The sequence below is a fragment of the Saccostrea echinata genome, unplaced genomic scaffold, assembly GCF_033153115.1.
Source record: "Saccostrea echinata isolate AGI-Se365-2 ecotype Australia unplaced genomic scaffold, CSIRO_AGI_Sech_v1 ptg000012l, whole genome shotgun sequence".
NCBI lineage: Eukaryota > Metazoa > Mollusca > Bivalvia > Ostreida > Ostreidae > Saccostrea > Saccostrea echinata.
The window spans coordinates 14,112,334-14,129,818 of NW_026889761.1; the positions used below are offsets into that span (position 1 = coordinate 14,112,334).

Genomic DNA, 17,485 nt, shown 5'->3' on the forward strand with positions numbered 1-17,485 from the left:
TTTCCGTCCATAGATTGGATAATTACATCATAAAATTTTCAACTCTAAATATCTATATCCTGACGGTATGTATCCCAGTACGGGTGGTCTGAAGTCAATCCTGCACAATAATTACTCAAATTTTAAAAAATGATAGGTTTACGACGTCCATTTTCTATGTTCTATCTACGTACAATGACGATCCTTCTGGTATACTGTTGTTATATTGTTCCTCCGTTCGTTTACTCCATTTATGCATCACAATTTGTCACAAGAACTCCTTCTATATTATGACCGATAACTAAACTCTTTTTTTTGAGGGGGGGGGGGGAGGGTTCAATGTTAGCATTTTAATGTTTATGCCATATTACTTCTGAATCATTTTATAGGGTGTTTTGCATTTTTTGGAGAAAATGTAAAAATTGATTTGCAAACAAGATGCATTAAACTTTAAATTTGCTGTCAATAAATACATGATATTAATATGTAATAGAAAATGTCAAGAACACGCTATTTGTGAATTTTTTTTTAAAAAACTTCCGATAAAATCATTAAAAAAAAAAGTCACAGCAAAGAAGGATGTTTGATTGCATTATATTTTTAAAAGAAATTGAAATGAAATTGCGAAATTTTTGGGAAGTTAATAATTTTGAAACTTGGACCAATCCCGATTGAATTTTCTTGACATTGACTTTTCTTGATATTTTTTATTCGATATTCATATTATGCATTTATTAACAGCAAATTTTAAACTATAAAGCATCTTGTTTGCAAGTAAAACAATTTTTACATTTTCTCTGAAGAAATGCACAAAAATTCCTATAATTCCCATTCCGGTCTTCCATTGCTGAAACCATATTTTTAAAAGGACGTCTTAATTATTCATTAAATAAAAATTCGGTATAGCATTCCTCCTTAAACAGGAAATAATTTGGCAATACTATACTAGTAGATCACAAATATTTCTGAATAAATGTTCTTAGATATACATGCATAACTTTTGATTCCGCTCTTCTTGAATTTGATAATCTTCACACAAAGATCCTTTTTTATCTTTCCATTAAGTCGATTCTTGATCAGAAAATTCTGGCATTGAGATTTGGAAATTGTCGTAGTCACTCAATGTCCGATGCAGTGGTTCAGGCTTTTCAATTTTCTTTTCCTCAAAATTCACATCAGAAACATTTTCACGATTCAAACGACGAATAGGTCGCCATTTTCCTTTTCGCACTTGTATATTGGTCATATTAGGCGATGAAGAAATACACTCTTCATTATCAATATTAATATCTATTATGTCTTTAAGAACATCCAACGCTTTTGTTTCATTCGTACTTGTGAATGTGGATCTTTCGATATTCTTGTCCGAGTATGTCCCAAATTCAGGCCTGGAATCACCTTTCTCCGGGATCAGTTTTTCCTGACTTCTTGTGAGATTCTCGTTAGTTATTACTGACTGATCATCCTGCATTTTATCTGAACCTGAAACATCGGAGTGCGATGTTCGTCTTTTCTGTAAACAAATTTAAAATAAAAGAATATACTTGTAAAATCTTTGAGAACACTTATATTAATATCATGTTGTAAATTTTGAATTTACTAGGGGGAGGTAAATGCAAAATTTACAACATGATAACTTGTAAATTTTGCATTCTACCTCCCCCTAGTAAATTCAAAATTTACAACATGATATTAAGTTAAGAAGTAAAGTGAGTAGTGTTTACACTTCAGGCTTACCGTTTGTGATTTTTTGCAGTAATATATTGCTGCAATTGTAATTATCAAAATGACACCAAAAATTGCTACAACTGCAACAATAATAATTTCCGTCCTGGTAAGTCCCGTTGATTCGTCAACTTGTGACTTTCCGAGATTCCCCTCGAAATCAGTGGTCGATGATGTTGGTAAGGTTGTTATCTCTATCAAAGCAAAGGAAAAAGGTCCAAATTATTAGTAATTTAATTTCATGTGCAATTGCAACTTTTATCATGTCTAATCGAAGACTTCTCACCAATACAGTCTGTGCCTCTATCTACTACTGACTTGTTTCCGTTACACGTGTCACAAGAAAGTTGACCCGGAAGAGATTGATATGTACCAACTGGACATGCTTTACATTTCGATGATTCCATATACCTTCCAGGTGGACAAGGCACTACACATAGAAAGGAGCATAAACAAAATAGTCTAAGATTTCTGAATGAAGGAAATTTTATCTGCTTTACAATACTCCTTTTATATTTCTGGCGTTACAGGCTTCAGAAAAAAGCAGAATCGTTTCATTGACGTATGTTGTGCAATTGACAGAAATGGCTTTATTCAAAAACACAAACTCGATAAAATGATGTTTACAAATCTTATCAAATACGTACCACAATATATATTATCCAAGTGTTTGACAAGGTATGTACTGTTATCACATCTATATGTTGAGTTTCCTATTCTCGCTGATACTTTGGTGACATTTGATGGTCCAAGCGTACACGTAAGTGAAGAGAATGGATGAAGAAGTGTAGGGATGGTCTTATATAAAATCTCTATAGTATTAAGGCACACCTGTCGCACATTGTCCGGCTCGTTCCCCGAGAATTCCACCGAAAGAACATTAGTGAGCTAAAAACAAGATGTAATAGACGATCATAATAGTTCACTCATTAAATATTGATAACTTTTAAAAAGAAATCTCCAAGATAAACGTCTGATTCATCAATTCGAGAAAAAGTGCCTTTATCGTTCCTCTTTAAATATATAAAATAGGACAATACATTAAACAAAGAAATCAAGAAGGGGGGAAAAGCAAGTAAACTAATTAAGAAGAAAAAAAATGCAAATTTAGTGCTCCATTAAAAATATCATTATTTGTAGCAAAATATATTGCACTTCGTGAACATGATTTTATTACAATTTACCTGAAAGGCAAGAGACGATGAGGTGATGTTGTTTATTTGGATATCGTCACGTTTAATATTCAATACTTCACATTTATCAGCGATCGAATTTTGAAACTGTTCTTTGTTCTGATTTGACGTATTACGAAATACGTCAAGACACGTGGAAGCTACCTGATCCTCGGCCTCGTATACTAAGTGAAGCTGAGCTGTCCTTATTGGCTGATGATATCCTACATTCAAAAGAGGGTATATAATTTCATAAAAATAGATTTTCGGAGCATATATTTATAAAATTGCAATCTGTTCAAAAGAAACGTGAAATCATTCATAAAATACTAGTATACTATATACCGCCCATTGAAAGGTTATCTGAACATCATACTAAACAATTATGAGTTCTATATGTATATATCGTCACGGTTTGATGTAAGTAAAATAGAATCAAATTCTAAATATAGAAAAAAAATACAGAAATCAAGTTAATGTAAACGTGATACCGACGCTATTTCTCCTACAATTGTCTGATTTTTTTTCTCGCAAAAAGATATTCTATGATCAACATTAAAGAATTACAATTATTTACATAGCAAACGATATATATGTACAGGTTAATAGTATTATGGCCATAGAAATATTATCACTAAAATTGTAAATTAATCTTACTTAAGCATAGTTCTCTGCTTGGTGCCCACGATTCACCCACACATTTATACTCCCGAGACGATCTTCCATCACTTGTAACAAACCCTGTATTACAAGTTACGTTACAGGTATGGTTCTGTCCAGAGCATGCAAGAGTTGCATTTTGAATTGCCAAAGAAAGTTGGTGAACGCCACACGGAATTACATAGGCTAAAATAGTAAGCATGATCAAAATTCATATGCATGCATTTCAGATGAGAATATCATTGTTGAAGAAAAGGATCAAATAGTGGGTCCCCTTTTAACATTTACTTTACCTTCCGTTGTTCTTAATGCCGTCGAGGTCGTCTGAGAAGTGAAAGTTGTTGTGGGTGACAGCACAGTCGACGTTTCGTCTTCTGTCCTTGAAATATTTTGTTGTGTAGTTCCTCCATTGTCGTATGTTGTCGTCATTCTTTCCTCTGTCGTGGTCATTGTGACTGTGGTCAATGTTTGTATAGGTGATGTGGATATCTTATCAGTTTTGTTTATTGATAACGTTACTTCCGTTAATGAAGTCACTTCAGTTGTCACTACAGAGCTGGTAATAGATGTAGTTTCGGGCGAAATGTTAAGAGTAGTCATTCCTATGGATGAAATATTGGATCAACATAACAAAGTCGTAGAAATCTATCTATTATAAAACTGACCGCCAAAATTAATATTTGAGTCTTTCTTTTACAACCCTAAACAATGAAACACACACCTTGACAATTTGTGCGCTCATAGTTGACATATGTCCAATCAGAGCAGTTATAACAGAATGTTTGACCAGTTTGTGGTTGATAAGTACCATTTGGACACGGCAAGCAAATCATCTTATCCAAAAATGTACCAGGTGAACATGGAACTATAAAACAAATTGTTTTATCAAATTGTATAGTAAAACTAAAAACTAAAAAAAACTATAATTATAATGTGCATATATTCTAGCTTTCACGAATTGATTGCAAGTTGTAATTCATTCATAATACACGCGTTTTCATTTGTATTAACATTTCATAACAAATGTTTTTCTGCAATGTGGGAATTTCTGTTTTTTCTTCAAAATTTAACTGTATAATTTTTGTTAAACAAATACATTTGATTTTGAAATTACCTCTAACTACAATAGATATAAAAAAACAAGAAGAAAAAAATCTTAATTTTATTTACCACAGTAAGAAGTGTCGGTGGAATTAATCATCTGTCGACCTTCTGGACAGTCAACTCTACTGTTGATGCTTTGTATTGTGTGTTTTGTGATATTAGTCTGACCTCCAGTACACTTAAGCGGTGAATAAGGATGTAAATACGATTCAGTGTTTTTAAAAGCGATCGAAACAAACTTTACACATAGGTTAATTTTATCCACTGGCCATGAGCCGTAGAACCTCAGGTGAAAAACGGATGTTACCTGGTGAGGATTAATACACAACTTTAATTTTAAACAAAATAAAAACATATATAATGAAAATTTTTGAAAGCTGAGAAAGAAGTGACTTATCTCTAATATAACGATGTCAGGTTTTTCTTTTTTTAAAAAAGTCTTCATTAAGCAAAATTCTTAATGTTTCTATTAATGGCATTTCACGTTTTTTAAATATTTAAACAGAGTAGCCAGAATTTCAATTGAAATACACAGTTTAATATGCCATTATATATTTTAGGAATGACTCTAATTCTTGGCCAAATTACTCGAGTATAACCTGGTTTGGGTCAGTTTACGCTTTATAATCCGCGAAGCGGATTATAAAACAGCGTAAACTGACCCAAACCAGGTTATACTCGAATAATTTGGCCAAGAATTAGAGTCATTCCTTATAATTTAATTTTAAAATCATTAAATAACTAGGGGTTTAAAATTTCGTTGCTTTTCATTAGTTCAAATTTGCAGCTCAATAATACAACCGTAGTTACGGAAGTGATGGGAAGCGAGGGAAGGTAAAAACTGAGGCCTGTTCAACAGAGCGAACGTTCGCGAGCGCTCGCCTAAATTCCTTATTTTTCCAACAGAAATGTTCGCTCGCGCTCGCGAAAGTTCGCTCTGTTGAACAGGCCTCTGATACATAGGCCTAGCAGCCATGTTGTTTGTTTGCATGTGGTAAGATCGAATTGTTGTTTGAAGTTAAAGGTACATTTATTAAATCTGGAATTTTCCATGAATCCCGAGGACTGGAAATGAGAGGATTGTATGGATACAGATGATTCAGCTGGTTGTCGGGGGGGGGGGGGGGGTCCCCATACCAAACCAGGTTATACAGAAATAATTTGTGTTCCTTTTTGGATATTAACCAATCAGAGGCTAGAATACAAACGAAATTAAATTATTCAGTAATATCATTATTCAACGCCTTAATAATAATAAACTTTGTTTTATTCATTATGTGTAAAAAAGATTTGTTTAATCGTACCTGGAATGCTTTGGTTGTACTGGTTATGTTTTCAATTACTACTCCGCCGGTTGAGTGCAAATTACACGAAGACGAAATGGTGGTATTAAATGAAACTGTATTTTCATAGGTTACAGACCGGAAGTCACTCAGACAGTAACTTGCAGGAAGTTCTTCCGTCTCATATACAATTTCTAGATCCATCCAGTACGTTGAAAATTCATATTCTTCAGAAGAAAATATATTCCTATTAGTATTCAATTCTCTGGAAAAACAGACATATATTACACGCAAATATGCCCTAGAAGATATTCTGACAAGTGTTGATAACCTTACTTATGCAGTTTTTACTTGGAGGATGCCATCCATTGCTGGTGCTGCAGTTAGATATTGTCGATTGTCCGCCATCATCCTGTATATAGCCAGATATACAAGAGGAAATACAAGTCTGAGTCTGCGCATCACATGAAAAAGTAGCGTTGGGGAGACTTTGTGAAAGAAAGGACAGCACACATGCAGAATCTGTAAATGATAAGCCATTGCTTAATTATTTCAGGATTTGAATAAAAACATGATCACACAAAGTTCAGAACAGTGGTCAACGAACCACTAACTACTAACCTTTGCATTCTCTTCTGTCTTCAGTAACATGTTTTCCGGTTGTACAGTTGTCACAGGTCAGCTGACCTGCTTCGCTCTGATACTGTCCAACCGGACATGCCTCACACTTGGTAACATTCAGATAATTGCCAGGAAAACAAGGCACTGAAAAATGATTTCTTTTATGAGATCTCATAAAAACTTTAAAGGAGATGTGCAAGTGAAAAAAAAAAAAAAACAAGTTTACACAAAACCATAGAAGATTACTTAGCATTTTCAGTATTTCATTTATACAATTTGTTAATCAGATGATAAAAAAATGTAACGATAAGTTATATTTCAGCTGGCTTGCTTTATTCTACCTTTGCATGTTCTTTTTATTTATTTTGTGCTTCATCATTAAAGAAGAAGCGGTAGTTGATGTCAAGTTGACCATTAAAAGTACTTGCTTGAGTCTCAAAACTCTACTTACAGCAATTATACTCCCCATTACTTTGCACTAATTGTGTCCCTGTAATCTCAGTGCAGCTGAACTGTAAGATTTGGCTCGCTGTTGTTGTCCTTTTTGTCACCCCACTGACCTCAGTTCCACAAGATATGGAGGAAAATGGTCTTAGGTAGGCCTGATTGGCGTCAGATGTGTGTTTGATGAGACTCATACAAAGTTCTCTGACGTACGCTGAACCAGACCCTGAGAACTTTATACTAAAAATACTAGTCACCTATCAAAGAAAATCAGTCTGATTTATTTCTATCTAAACTTGCAAATCTAAAATCTAAAATTATGTCTCTCTTGCAAACTTAACTGCAAGAAGGCTGCATCTATATATTCTCCCCTGTATTAAACCATAGTAATTTTAAGTATATACGCCCAATACCTGAAAAGCCAATGCGGAAAACTGAATGCTTTCTATTGATATATTTCCAGGTTCTATCTCTCCACACGTTGTCTGGAATGTGTTTTGGAAGTTACTGAGAGTCGACGTCATGGATACATTGAAGGAGTATAGGCACTCACTGGCCGGCCGGTCTTCTGTTTCGTACAATATAGTTAAGCTGGTCCACATCGCAGGAAGTGTAAAAGCTATCAAAAGTTGAAAAAAATATGATCATATAAATTCTCTTACGGAATGACGTAGGAATTATCGGAGGATTCGAGTAAACCTAGTTGTTTTTAATTGTCATTCCAAGCAGGAAATTTTTGTTGGAGTCTGGTAGAGGAGACGTAAATTTTTTATGACGTACATGTAATCAAAATGGCGTCTATTATAAAAAAAATCATGACTATGCATAAGTCAATAAAAATGTACAATTAATAACATTCTATAGATATAAGTTGTTTAAAATTATTGGATTTTATTCAAAGAACTGTTATAATTATTTTAATTTTCCGAAAATAACATAAGTTTTTATGACCTCACCAAAATCTTTTTTAAAATGAATTCTATTTATCGTCAAGCTTAGGAAAGGGAAGAAAGTGAAGATAGCGAACAGGGATCAATCTCAAAAATCCAGTAAGCAAAACGAATTGTGATTAGGGCAAAAACACGGACCCCTGGAAACACCAGAGGTGCCCAGGAGGAGAAAGCATCCTCTATCCAGCGGCCACACGCCCTATGTATTGATCAGGTAAACGGAGTATAAAAAGTTTAAAGACAATGACCTAACAAATGGTACAAAACATGTTAATGAAATATATTAATGAAATATATGGAGATAACGAACAGTTTTCAAGCTCAAAAGTCCATTAAACAATACAAAATAGGAGCAGAGCTAACACGGACCTCCAAAACATCATAGGTGGGATCAAGTGCCATGGAGGAGTGAGCATCTCCTGCCGACCGGTCACAACCGCCGTGTGCTCCTGCCATGATCGGGAAATAACGGAAAAATCTGTTGACAATTCAGTGTGTAAACAATGGCCTAACAGTTAGTATGAAAAACGTCAGTCAGCATTTGACTCAATCATAAATTGTATAACAAAATGAGACAACACGATAGGTTGTATTTACAAACAAGGTCATTATAGCGACCGTAGAATTTGCGAAAACTGTCTCTAAACAGGGTTGAAATCCTTATAACATCAATTTATTTGTCAGTAGCTTGCTATATTTTTGTTCTGTTTGATCATGAGAACGTCTTTGAGTTTCAGATATTTAATTTGGTTAATTTTGCCCATTTTGTCACGAGAACATCTTTAAGTTTCTTATTCATGTATTAGAGTATTAGATCTGTTTTTAAAACTTAAATAAATCGACAGGGGAATTTTTTTTTTTAGTAATAGTTATACTTAGAATTATCTAAACTTAAAATCAACCTATTATAGCTTTTCCCAATCGTTTGCTTTCTTCTTTATTGACGAAGAAAATCTTCCCATGTAAACATAGACAAACACACAATAAAATTTGTTTGGAGTGCTTACAATGTAACATTGATTTTAATTGCAGAAGCTCGACATAGAAGTTTAAAATTTTACTGCAAATTAAATATTCTAAAACATCATTTGCAATGAATCAATGAAATAGGCACCCCTAAAACAATCCATCATTTTCATGATTCTATGTCTTGTCAATCAAAGACTCTATTATAAAGATCCAGTTATTGTCCCTTTTATTTTATGAATAAAACAAGAAAATTTATCACGCGGCAGGGTGTAAGACTACAGAATGAATCAAAATGACTTACGCAGACAAAGTGCTCCACTAGGTAGCCATGACGTGCCATTACAAGAATGGTTTGTTGTTGTTGATCCATCTTCCAAGGAATATCCGGAATCACAAGTGGATAGACAAAACGTGGCATTTGGCGGGCAGTATAACGTCGAGTTCCTTACAGAATTTCCAAGTTTTTCGATATCACAGGAAAGCACTGCTGTTTGTTAAAAATATACCTTTACTTTAAATCTATTCATGCAAATAGTGCTAATACCCCAAGAAAATTTCAAGAAAACAGGGGTTTTCTTCTTTATTATACTCACCAAATGAAGTTGCAGTTGTCAAAAATAGAACAAAAACTACATATCTAAACATGCTGCACACCCGGAAGTAAATCAAAGGATCGGAATGCAACAAGAAAAAATAACAAACATGGTCCTGCCAAGCGACGCAGAATATTGATTGAACGAATGACAGTTATTTTAAAATCCTCGTCCCAGTAATTACTCTGACAGAGTGCAATAGAGCAGAACAATTCAATAGGAGCTCTGCAGCATAAAATTACACCCTTATCAAGTATCTAGTGTAAAGATTGATCATGGAACAATTTTTGTAAAAAGATTCCCAGCAGTCAGATCGGGTTAAAGGTGAAATATTGACACCTGAGTGGAATAAATGTGAAATAGATATAAGATATCTACAAGATTTCTAAGTCTTTCTAAGTAGTACCGAAAAAACCTTTATAGAATATTTTGCAATTTTCATTTTTTGTCACTAAAAAAGAAGAATATATATATATAGATTTGGCTGTTCCAGGGTACCAGCGTCATTACTTTATGCGTTTAGATAGTTTCAAAATATATAGATACCTTGACCCTCTATCTATGTTCGATCAGTTTTCCCTCAAACTTTCTGCTTTGAAACGATCTATCGAGAGTTCAACTAGTATATTGACAGTGGCAGATTCAAAGTCTACGGGGATTTAAAATTACGAAAATGGAAAGGGATCTTACACTATTAGTGATTTTCTGTTGCTTGAGTTCAATAAAGAAATTACGTAACAAACGTTTGGAAAAAAATCTAGATGCCACACTAGTGTCAATGTGACTAATATGAATATCAATCAATGTGACTAAGACAGTTTGGAAATATAAAACTTTAATTTCTAATGATTATTTCTTTCAAGAGAAAGCAAATTTTCTCTACTAAAAGTGGTGTAAATCAAAAGTGGTTTTTCAAAAACTCCCAAGAGCTTTGAGAAAATTAAAAATAACATTTTTTTTCAAAAATTAATAACATCAAAACGTATGACTTTTCTACACTTCATAAAACCATTCCTTTTTTTGGATAAATTCAAAACTATGCGATTTGATATTATAGACAACTGCTTCCTTAATAAAAATGAAACTAGGATATTTTCATATTTTTTGACTGGTCATCCACAAGATTACTTTGTTAAAAATATCTCTGATTCTACATACAAGTACTCGAAAGTCTATATTAAAAGGATGCTAGAGTTCCTCATTGTCAACATCTATGAAGTCTTTGGAGACCAGGTCTTCCAACAAACCGTTGGAATTCCGATGGACACTAATTCTGTTCCTTTATTTTCCGACCAGTTTTTATATTCCTAAAGCAAAACTGGTATAAAAAGCAGCTGTATAAAGCAGAATTTATGCTAATTTTTTACAAGAGAAGAAAACACTTGCTTGTGGCCTTCAACTCGACATTCAGAAATATCGATGAAGTTTTATCAAATTGCAATAGTTATTTCCATCTCGATATATTTCCCAACTCGATATATCCCAGTAAACTCGGAATAAAAGACATCACAGATCCCAACAAAAAAATACTAATAGTATAATAAACTATTGTTAACTAAAGTTTACTATGGTTAACTTGAGTTAACTATAGTTAATCAAAGTTTCAAATTTATCACTATAGTAAATCAAAGTAACATAGTTACCACTGTAGTGTCATAATGATCACTATACGTCAAAATTATCACTATAGTAAATCAAAGTGACATAGTAACCACTGTAGTGTCATAATGATCACTGTACGTCAAAATTATCACTATAGTAAATCAAAGTGACATAGTTACCAGTGTAGTGTCATAATGATCACTATACGTCAAAATTATCACTATAGTAAATCAAAGTGACATAGTTACCACTGTAGTGTCATAATGATCACTATACGTCAAAATTATCACTATAGTAAATCAAAGTGACATAGTTACCACTGTAGTGTCATCATGATCACTATACGTCAAAATTATCACTATAGTAAATCAAAGTGACATAGTTACCACTGTAGTGTCATAATGATCACTATACGTCAAAATTATCACTATAGTAAATCAAAGTGACATAGTTACCACTGTAGTGTCATAATGATCACTATACGTCAAAATTATCACTATAGTAAAACAAAGTTATCACTTCTGAAAATCAAAGTTTTAGAAGTGGTAAATGTAGTACTAGTAATTCAATGTTTAAAATTTATTACTTTAGTATAACATGTTCTGTGAATGAAGTCTCCTTCAATTTCACTACAAAGGTATTATTCAGTTTTGCAGATTTTCTGATTTTACCAAACATATCCGTTGATGTCCTGTTTATTTTCCAATAACTCCATGCACGTTGCAGGCAATACATTTGAGAAATTTATTATTTTTTGAAAGATGCAATTATATAACTGCAATGGTGTTTTCAAAGTAATCCCTATTATAGTAAATCAAAGTGTCAAAGTTATCATTATAGTTATTATTAGTTATCTACAGTATACTGTAGTTAACTACAGTTTAGTATAGTATTTTTTTGCTGTGGAGTCTGCCACATCTAGTTCATATTTAGATGTTTTACTGACTATAGACCCCCTCTCCTGGTAAAAAAAAAATAAAAAATCCTGAATGCCATCCGACTTTAATTTCATCAATTCGAATTTTTTACTTTCACATTTAAGGATTCATTTATTTACACTTAAGGATACAGTATTTGCAATCAAATCCATTTTTTGACAAATACGTTTTGAGTGATGTAAAAGAAAATCACTTTGTTTCAGATGTGTTCATACTCAGATTCCAGAACTCTGTTGATTGCCCTCGTCCTTTACACTTGTTGTTAACGTCCAATGCCTGTGGAAGATCCGGACCACGCCTCTCAGGACAAGCTTTAAGAGACTGTCAAAATAACTGCGCGCGCCTCCATTATAATAACAATAAAATCCGGAATTGTCAAATAGGGAGAAGTTTCAAAGGGGCTAAAATGTGTAAGAACCGTGCCATTCACAAATTTCATCGTTGTTACCGGAACGATTGCTAACGAGATCCTATTCAGCCCTTTGATTCTATTTTGTCCATCAAGACTTGACTTTGTGAAACCATGCGAGAGAACTTTTTCTCTTGTTTGAAATAAGAATATACTAACAGTAGAATGTGATAAAATTTATCATTAAGTGTGTGAATATTACTGTTGACGTGTCACTTCCTATTTTCAGAATTTGATAAAGATATGATGATAGTTAAATGGGTTTATTTTGTAATGATATTAATACCTTTACAAAATCCAGAAGACATTCTAGATAAAAAATTACACATGAATATAATTGGGCCACAATTGACAAGAAGCCACTGGAAGAAAAACTGATTTTGTTTGGGGGGCATCTAGAGGTTTTATTAAGTACCCTCTCTAACCCCCCCCCCCCAAAAAAAAAAAAAACCAACATGAAAAGCTAGAATTGTTTAGTAAGTACGTTAAGATGAGTTACATCATACTTGGATGACCAAGGCCTATGCACATCTGTTTTGGTGACATAAGTGGTATTACATTATATTTCATTTAAGGATATCCGATCCTCAGCCAGGAAGGACAACTCTCAAATTTATTATTTTATTTAAAAAGTCTCAAAATGAAGCTTGAAATTGAGATCTGTTCGTGCAACAATTTTCATTTTATGCATCTCAATATGATTCAAGGTTCTTTGATGTCTTAGAAACGGTCTTTTAAAAAGTTGACATTTGTACCTCATAAAAGAAAAAAAATAATAAATTCATTTTTGGAGAAATCGAATTTCCTTTAATCTAGCATTAGATATCAATGCTTATTAGAAGGATATGAAATTAGATGTGATATGTGATATCTAGCAATGACAGCACAAGCTTTCTACACTATGTATTCCATAAAAATTGAACGAAACAGAAGAAGTAAAATACTGTATAAACATAAATAAGATGCAATTTTCTCCAAATGCCTGGATACCTATATTTTTTTTATCCTAAAATATATGTGTTGATCAATTTTCAATTATAAGCGGGTGTTTTTATTCACATTTCCTGAAAATGTATTTGAGATTTGATAATTTTCCCCTATATAATATGATTAACTATAATGATGAACTTTGAAGAAATACCATGGGTAAATTCACGTTACTCTGTGAAATCAAAGACATTTTTGTGAGCATTTTCAATTACTTAAAAGCTGATTTTCAGAACCTGAGGATCGGACTGCGTTAAGGCGACTACATGGTCAACGAAATTACCATGCAACATGTCCACTTTATAATAATATGAAGATAATATGATTTTTGCTGTCATAAAATACAGTACTGTGAAAAGAAAAACACACATATGTAGCTATATAATTTTTAATGCAATTTCCTTCATTTTCATACACAGCTCGTCTTTCCCAGGAGGTTTAATTAAATTTCCAAATTTCAAAAACGGAACAAAGATTGTCAAAAATCACAACACATATCAGAGAAAAAAACCCAGGGTAGATGTCCTTCAACGTTATCAACAGAAACCGTTCTGAAAATAAAGAAAAAACCTTGTGTTTATAATTGTTAATATATTGAATTATTTTATTGAAAATGAAAATAAATATCTAGTTATGAAAAAGTCATAAGTACATGCACTTACATTTAAAATATTTGGTGTTTTCATCGTCCACTGTAATAGAATTAATTTTTTTTCAGACTGAGTTAAAAAAAACTAAACTCTTTACTAAATAGGAAACAATATTTCAATAAAGCAATTTTTAAAGAATGGCCAATTTTGATGAAAGTTGGCTAACAAGTCTGTAATGCATATTTACTCATATATGTATCCACAAATACGTCTCACAATTAATTTTTTTAAGTGAAAATGAAAAATTACGTACTGTAGTGTTATATTGAGTCCATGCGCAATTGGCATACGACTCTCAGTAAGGACTTTGTTAAATGTACCTACGCCTGGGATACTTCGCCGAATCCTGAAACCACAAGAAATCGCTGTACCAACCATATTTAGTATGCTTGAACAAGAGGCCCAGGGGCCACATCGCTCACCTGAGCACTATGGCTAGGAAAAAGCAGAGATCACTTCAGTCTTGAAAGGTTGAAAAGTTTAAATATAAAAGTGGTTGGGGGGGGGGGGGGGTCATGAATTGAACAAATTTGAATCTACATTATCTGAGGATGCTTCCATTTAAATATGACCAATCATGGCTTTGCTGTTCTTGAGTAGAAGATTTTTAAAGATTTAACATATGTATTCCTATGTAAAACTTTGATCACCCATTGTGGCCCCACCCGACCCAAAGGGGTCATGTTTTGAACAAACTTGAATGTACACTATCTAAGAATGCTTCCATATAAATATGACCAATCATGGCTTTGCTGTTCTTGAGAAGAAGATTTTTTAAAGATTTTTACTATGTGTTCCTATGTAAAGATTTGATCGCCCATTGTGGCCCCACCCGACCCCCGAGGGTCATGATTTGAACAAAATTGAATCTACACTACCTGAGGATGCTTCCATGTAAATATGACCAATCATGGCTTTGCTGTTCTTGAGAAGAAGATTTTTAAAGATTTTTCCTATATATTCCTATGTTAAACTTTGATCGCCCATTGTGGCCCACCCGACCCCCGGGGGGCATAATTGGAACAAATTTGAATCTACACCACCTGCAGATGCTTCCATATAAATTTGACCAATCATGGCTTTGCTGTTCTTGAGAAGAAGATTTTTAAAGATTTTTCCTATATATTCCTATGTAAAACTTTGATCGCCCATTGTGGCCCCACCCGACCCCCGGGGGTCATGATTTGAACAAAATTGAATCTACACTATCTGAGGATGCTACCATATAAATATGACCAATCATGGCTTTGCTGTTCTTGAGAAGAAGATTTTTAAAGATTTTTCCTATATATTCCTATGTTAAACTTTGATCGCCCATTGTGGCCCCACCCGTCAGTCTTGAAAGGTTGAAAAGTTTAAATATAAAAGTGGTTTGGTGGGGGGGGGGGGGTGTCATGAATTGAATAAATTTGAATCTACATCATCTGAGGATGCTTCCATATAAATATGACCAATCATGGCTTTGCTGTTCTTGAGAAGAAGATTTTTAAAGATTTTTCCTATATATTTCCTATGTAAAACTTTGATCGCCCATTGTGGGCCACCCGACCCCCGGGGGGCATAATTGGAACAAATTTGAATCTACACCACCTGCAGATGCTTCCATATAAATTTGACCAATCATGGCTTTGCTGTTCTTGAGAAGAAGATTTTTAAAGATTTATCCTGTATATTCCTATGTAAAACTTTGATCGCCCATTGTGGCCCCACCCGTCAGTCTTGAAAGGTTGAAAAGTTTAAATATAAAAGTGGTTTGGGGGGGGGGGGGTGTCATGAATTGAATAAATTTGAATCTACATCATCTGAGGATGCTTCCATATAAATATGACCAATCATGGCTTTGCTGTTCTTGAGAAGAAGATTTTTAAAGATTTTTCCTATATATTTCCTATGTAAAACTTTGATCGCCCATTGTGGCCCCACCCGACCCCCGAGGGTCATGATTTGAACAAACTTGAATCTACACTACCTGAGGATGCTTCCACATAAGTTTCATGTTTTCAAGCACAGTGGTTCTTGAGAAGAAGATTTTTTAATGATGCCATTAATTTTTCACGAATTCTTAATTATCTTCCCTTGGAAGAAGGTGTGGCCCTTCATTTTAACAAACTTGAATCCCCTTTACCCAAGGATACTTTGTGGCAAGTTTGGTTGAAATTGGCCCAGTGGTTCTGGAGAAGAAGTCGAAAATGTGAAAAGTTTACAGACGGACAGACAGACGGACAGACGGACTACAGACAAAATGTGATCAGAAAAGCTCACTTGAGCCTTCGGCTCAGGTGAGCTAAAAAGTTAATTATTGTTATATTCATAAAGCACGAATTTGATAAATTACATGTACGTTTAGAATTTTGAGTAAAAATGCCTTTAACAACTACCAAATCTTTGAGATAAATGATCTGCTGACAAGAAAACCTTACACAGAGTGTAAGAAAATGAGATATTGGTTTGGTGATAAGAAAACCCTAACGAGTGAAAGGAAGAGAATTTTTTTTGTTCTGCTTCGTTTGTTTGTTTGCACGTGTGCGTTTGTTGTTTTTATGTGTTTGTTAATTCTGCTTCGTTTGTTTGTTTGCACGATTATGTTTGTTTTTTTTTTTTGCTTGTTTTGCTTCATCTGTTTGTTTACACGTGTGCGTTTATTGTTTTTATGTGTTTGTTCTGCTTCATTTGATTGTTTACACGTGTGCGTTTGATGTTTTTTTTGTGTGTGTTTGTTCTGCTTCATTTGTTTGTTTACAAGTGTGTGTTTGTTGTTTTTATGTGTTTGTTATCTTATTTCTTTTCTTTATTTTTTCTTTTGTTTTCTTTTTGTTGTTTGTTTGCTAGGTTTTCCTTCCTTTTTTGTAGAAAAGACAATTATGAGTGAGCTGTATTATTTCATTATCATTTACCTCGTATGTTGCGGCAAGGCTGTTCCACGCTGTACAATCTGCTGACATGCCACAGACAAAACCATGCATAAGGAGAGTACAATAGCGATATTAGTAGTCATCACGAAAATCTAGGAAGATATGTTGAAGGAACAAATAAACAATGATTTCTTTTCTAAAACACACACATGTAGCAACCAAACCCTTTTAATTTTTTTATTAAAGCTTTATTTTAAGTTCTTGTCAATCCTATACTTAGGCTATTTTTACTAGAAATCTTATGACTAGAGTAAAAAAATAACAACGCTGGAATTTCCTTTTTTGAAATATGAAGATAACAAACACAAATCAAGCTCAAAAGTCGTAAGATTTTTTTTTGTGTGTGTGAAAAGGCCCACTCTATAATATATTTAAATTTCTTTGTAATATATTTCCTCGTTCATTTATTCACATAAAATACAAAGTGCACCCCAAGATACAAATCTCTCCCATATTATTTTTTATATTATTCAATTGTTCATATAAC

The 17,485-nt window shown here is 33.5% G+C and overlaps 2 protein-coding genes and 1 long non-coding RNA gene across 3 annotated transcripts; all 3 read right to left on the reverse strand.

The window, feature by feature from the left end:
- Nucleotides 1–973: 973 nt before the first annotated feature.
- LOC133185983 (uncharacterized) lies at nt 974–4,064 on the reverse strand. The gene is made up of 7 exons (XM_061321266.1): nt 3,830–4,064; nt 3,534–3,722; nt 2,889–3,100; nt 2,352–2,592; nt 1,991–2,134; nt 1,717–1,898; nt 974–1,492 (listed from the first exon to the last, which is right to left on the reverse strand). The coding sequence occupies exons 1-7, from the start codon at nt 3,984–3,986 to the stop codon at nt 1,040–1,042; spliced, it is 1,578 nt and encodes a 525-aa protein (XP_061177250.1). The 5' UTR covers nt 3,987–4,064; the 3' UTR covers nt 974–1,039.
- Nucleotides 4,065–5,097: 1,033 nt separating this feature from the next.
- Nucleotides 5,098–7,238, reverse strand: LOC133185038 (uncharacterized). Its single transcript, XM_061320100.1, has 5 exons — nt 6,996–7,238; nt 6,545–6,688; nt 6,260–6,445; nt 5,945–6,150; nt 5,098–5,106 (listed from the first exon to the last, which is right to left on the reverse strand). Exons 1-5 carry the CDS (start codon nt 7,180–7,182, stop codon nt 5,098–5,100), a joined length of 732 nt encoding a protein of 243 aa, XP_061176084.1. The 5' UTR covers nt 7,183–7,238.
- Nucleotides 7,239–13,808: 6,570 nt separating this feature from the next.
- Nucleotides 13,809–17,086, reverse strand: LOC133185984 (uncharacterized). The gene is made up of 4 exons (XR_009720987.1): nt 16,981–17,086; nt 14,340–14,432; nt 14,099–14,128; nt 13,809–13,987 (listed from the first exon to the last, which is right to left on the reverse strand). It is a non-coding gene; the product is annotated as an uncharacterized LOC133185984 (long non-coding RNA).
- Nucleotides 17,087–17,485: the final 399 nt, after the last annotated feature.

What these genes read in the sequence shown, in the direction of transcription:
- LOC133185038 (XM_061320100.1), bottom strand. Translation starts at nt 7,182, where the DNA reads ATGAGTCTCATCAAACACACATCTGACGCCAATCAGGCCTACCTAAGA. An exon ending in TAATGGGGAGTATAATTGCT is followed by an intron (nt 6,689 to 6,995) that starts GTAAGTAGAGTT and finishes ATCATTTTTCAG; the next exon opens with TGCCTTGTTTTCCTGGCAAT. An exon ending in AGACAGAAGAGAATGCAAAG is followed by an intron (nt 6,446 to 6,544) that starts GTTAGTAGTTAG and finishes TATCATTTACAG; the next exon opens with ATTCTGCATGTGTGCTGTCC.
- LOC133185983 (XM_061321266.1), bottom strand. Translation starts at nt 3,986, where the DNA reads ATGACCACGACAGAGGAAAGAATGACGACAACATACGACAATGGAGGA. An exon ending in CATCGTCTCTTGCCTTTCAG is followed by an intron (nt 2,593 to 2,888) that starts GTAAATTGTAAT and finishes TCTTGTTTTTAG; the next exon opens with CTCACTAATGTTCTTTCGGT. An exon ending in TAGAGGCACAGACTGTATTG is followed by an intron (nt 1,899 to 1,990) that starts GTGAGAAGTCTT and finishes TTGCTTTGATAG; the next exon opens with AGATAACAACCTTACCAACA.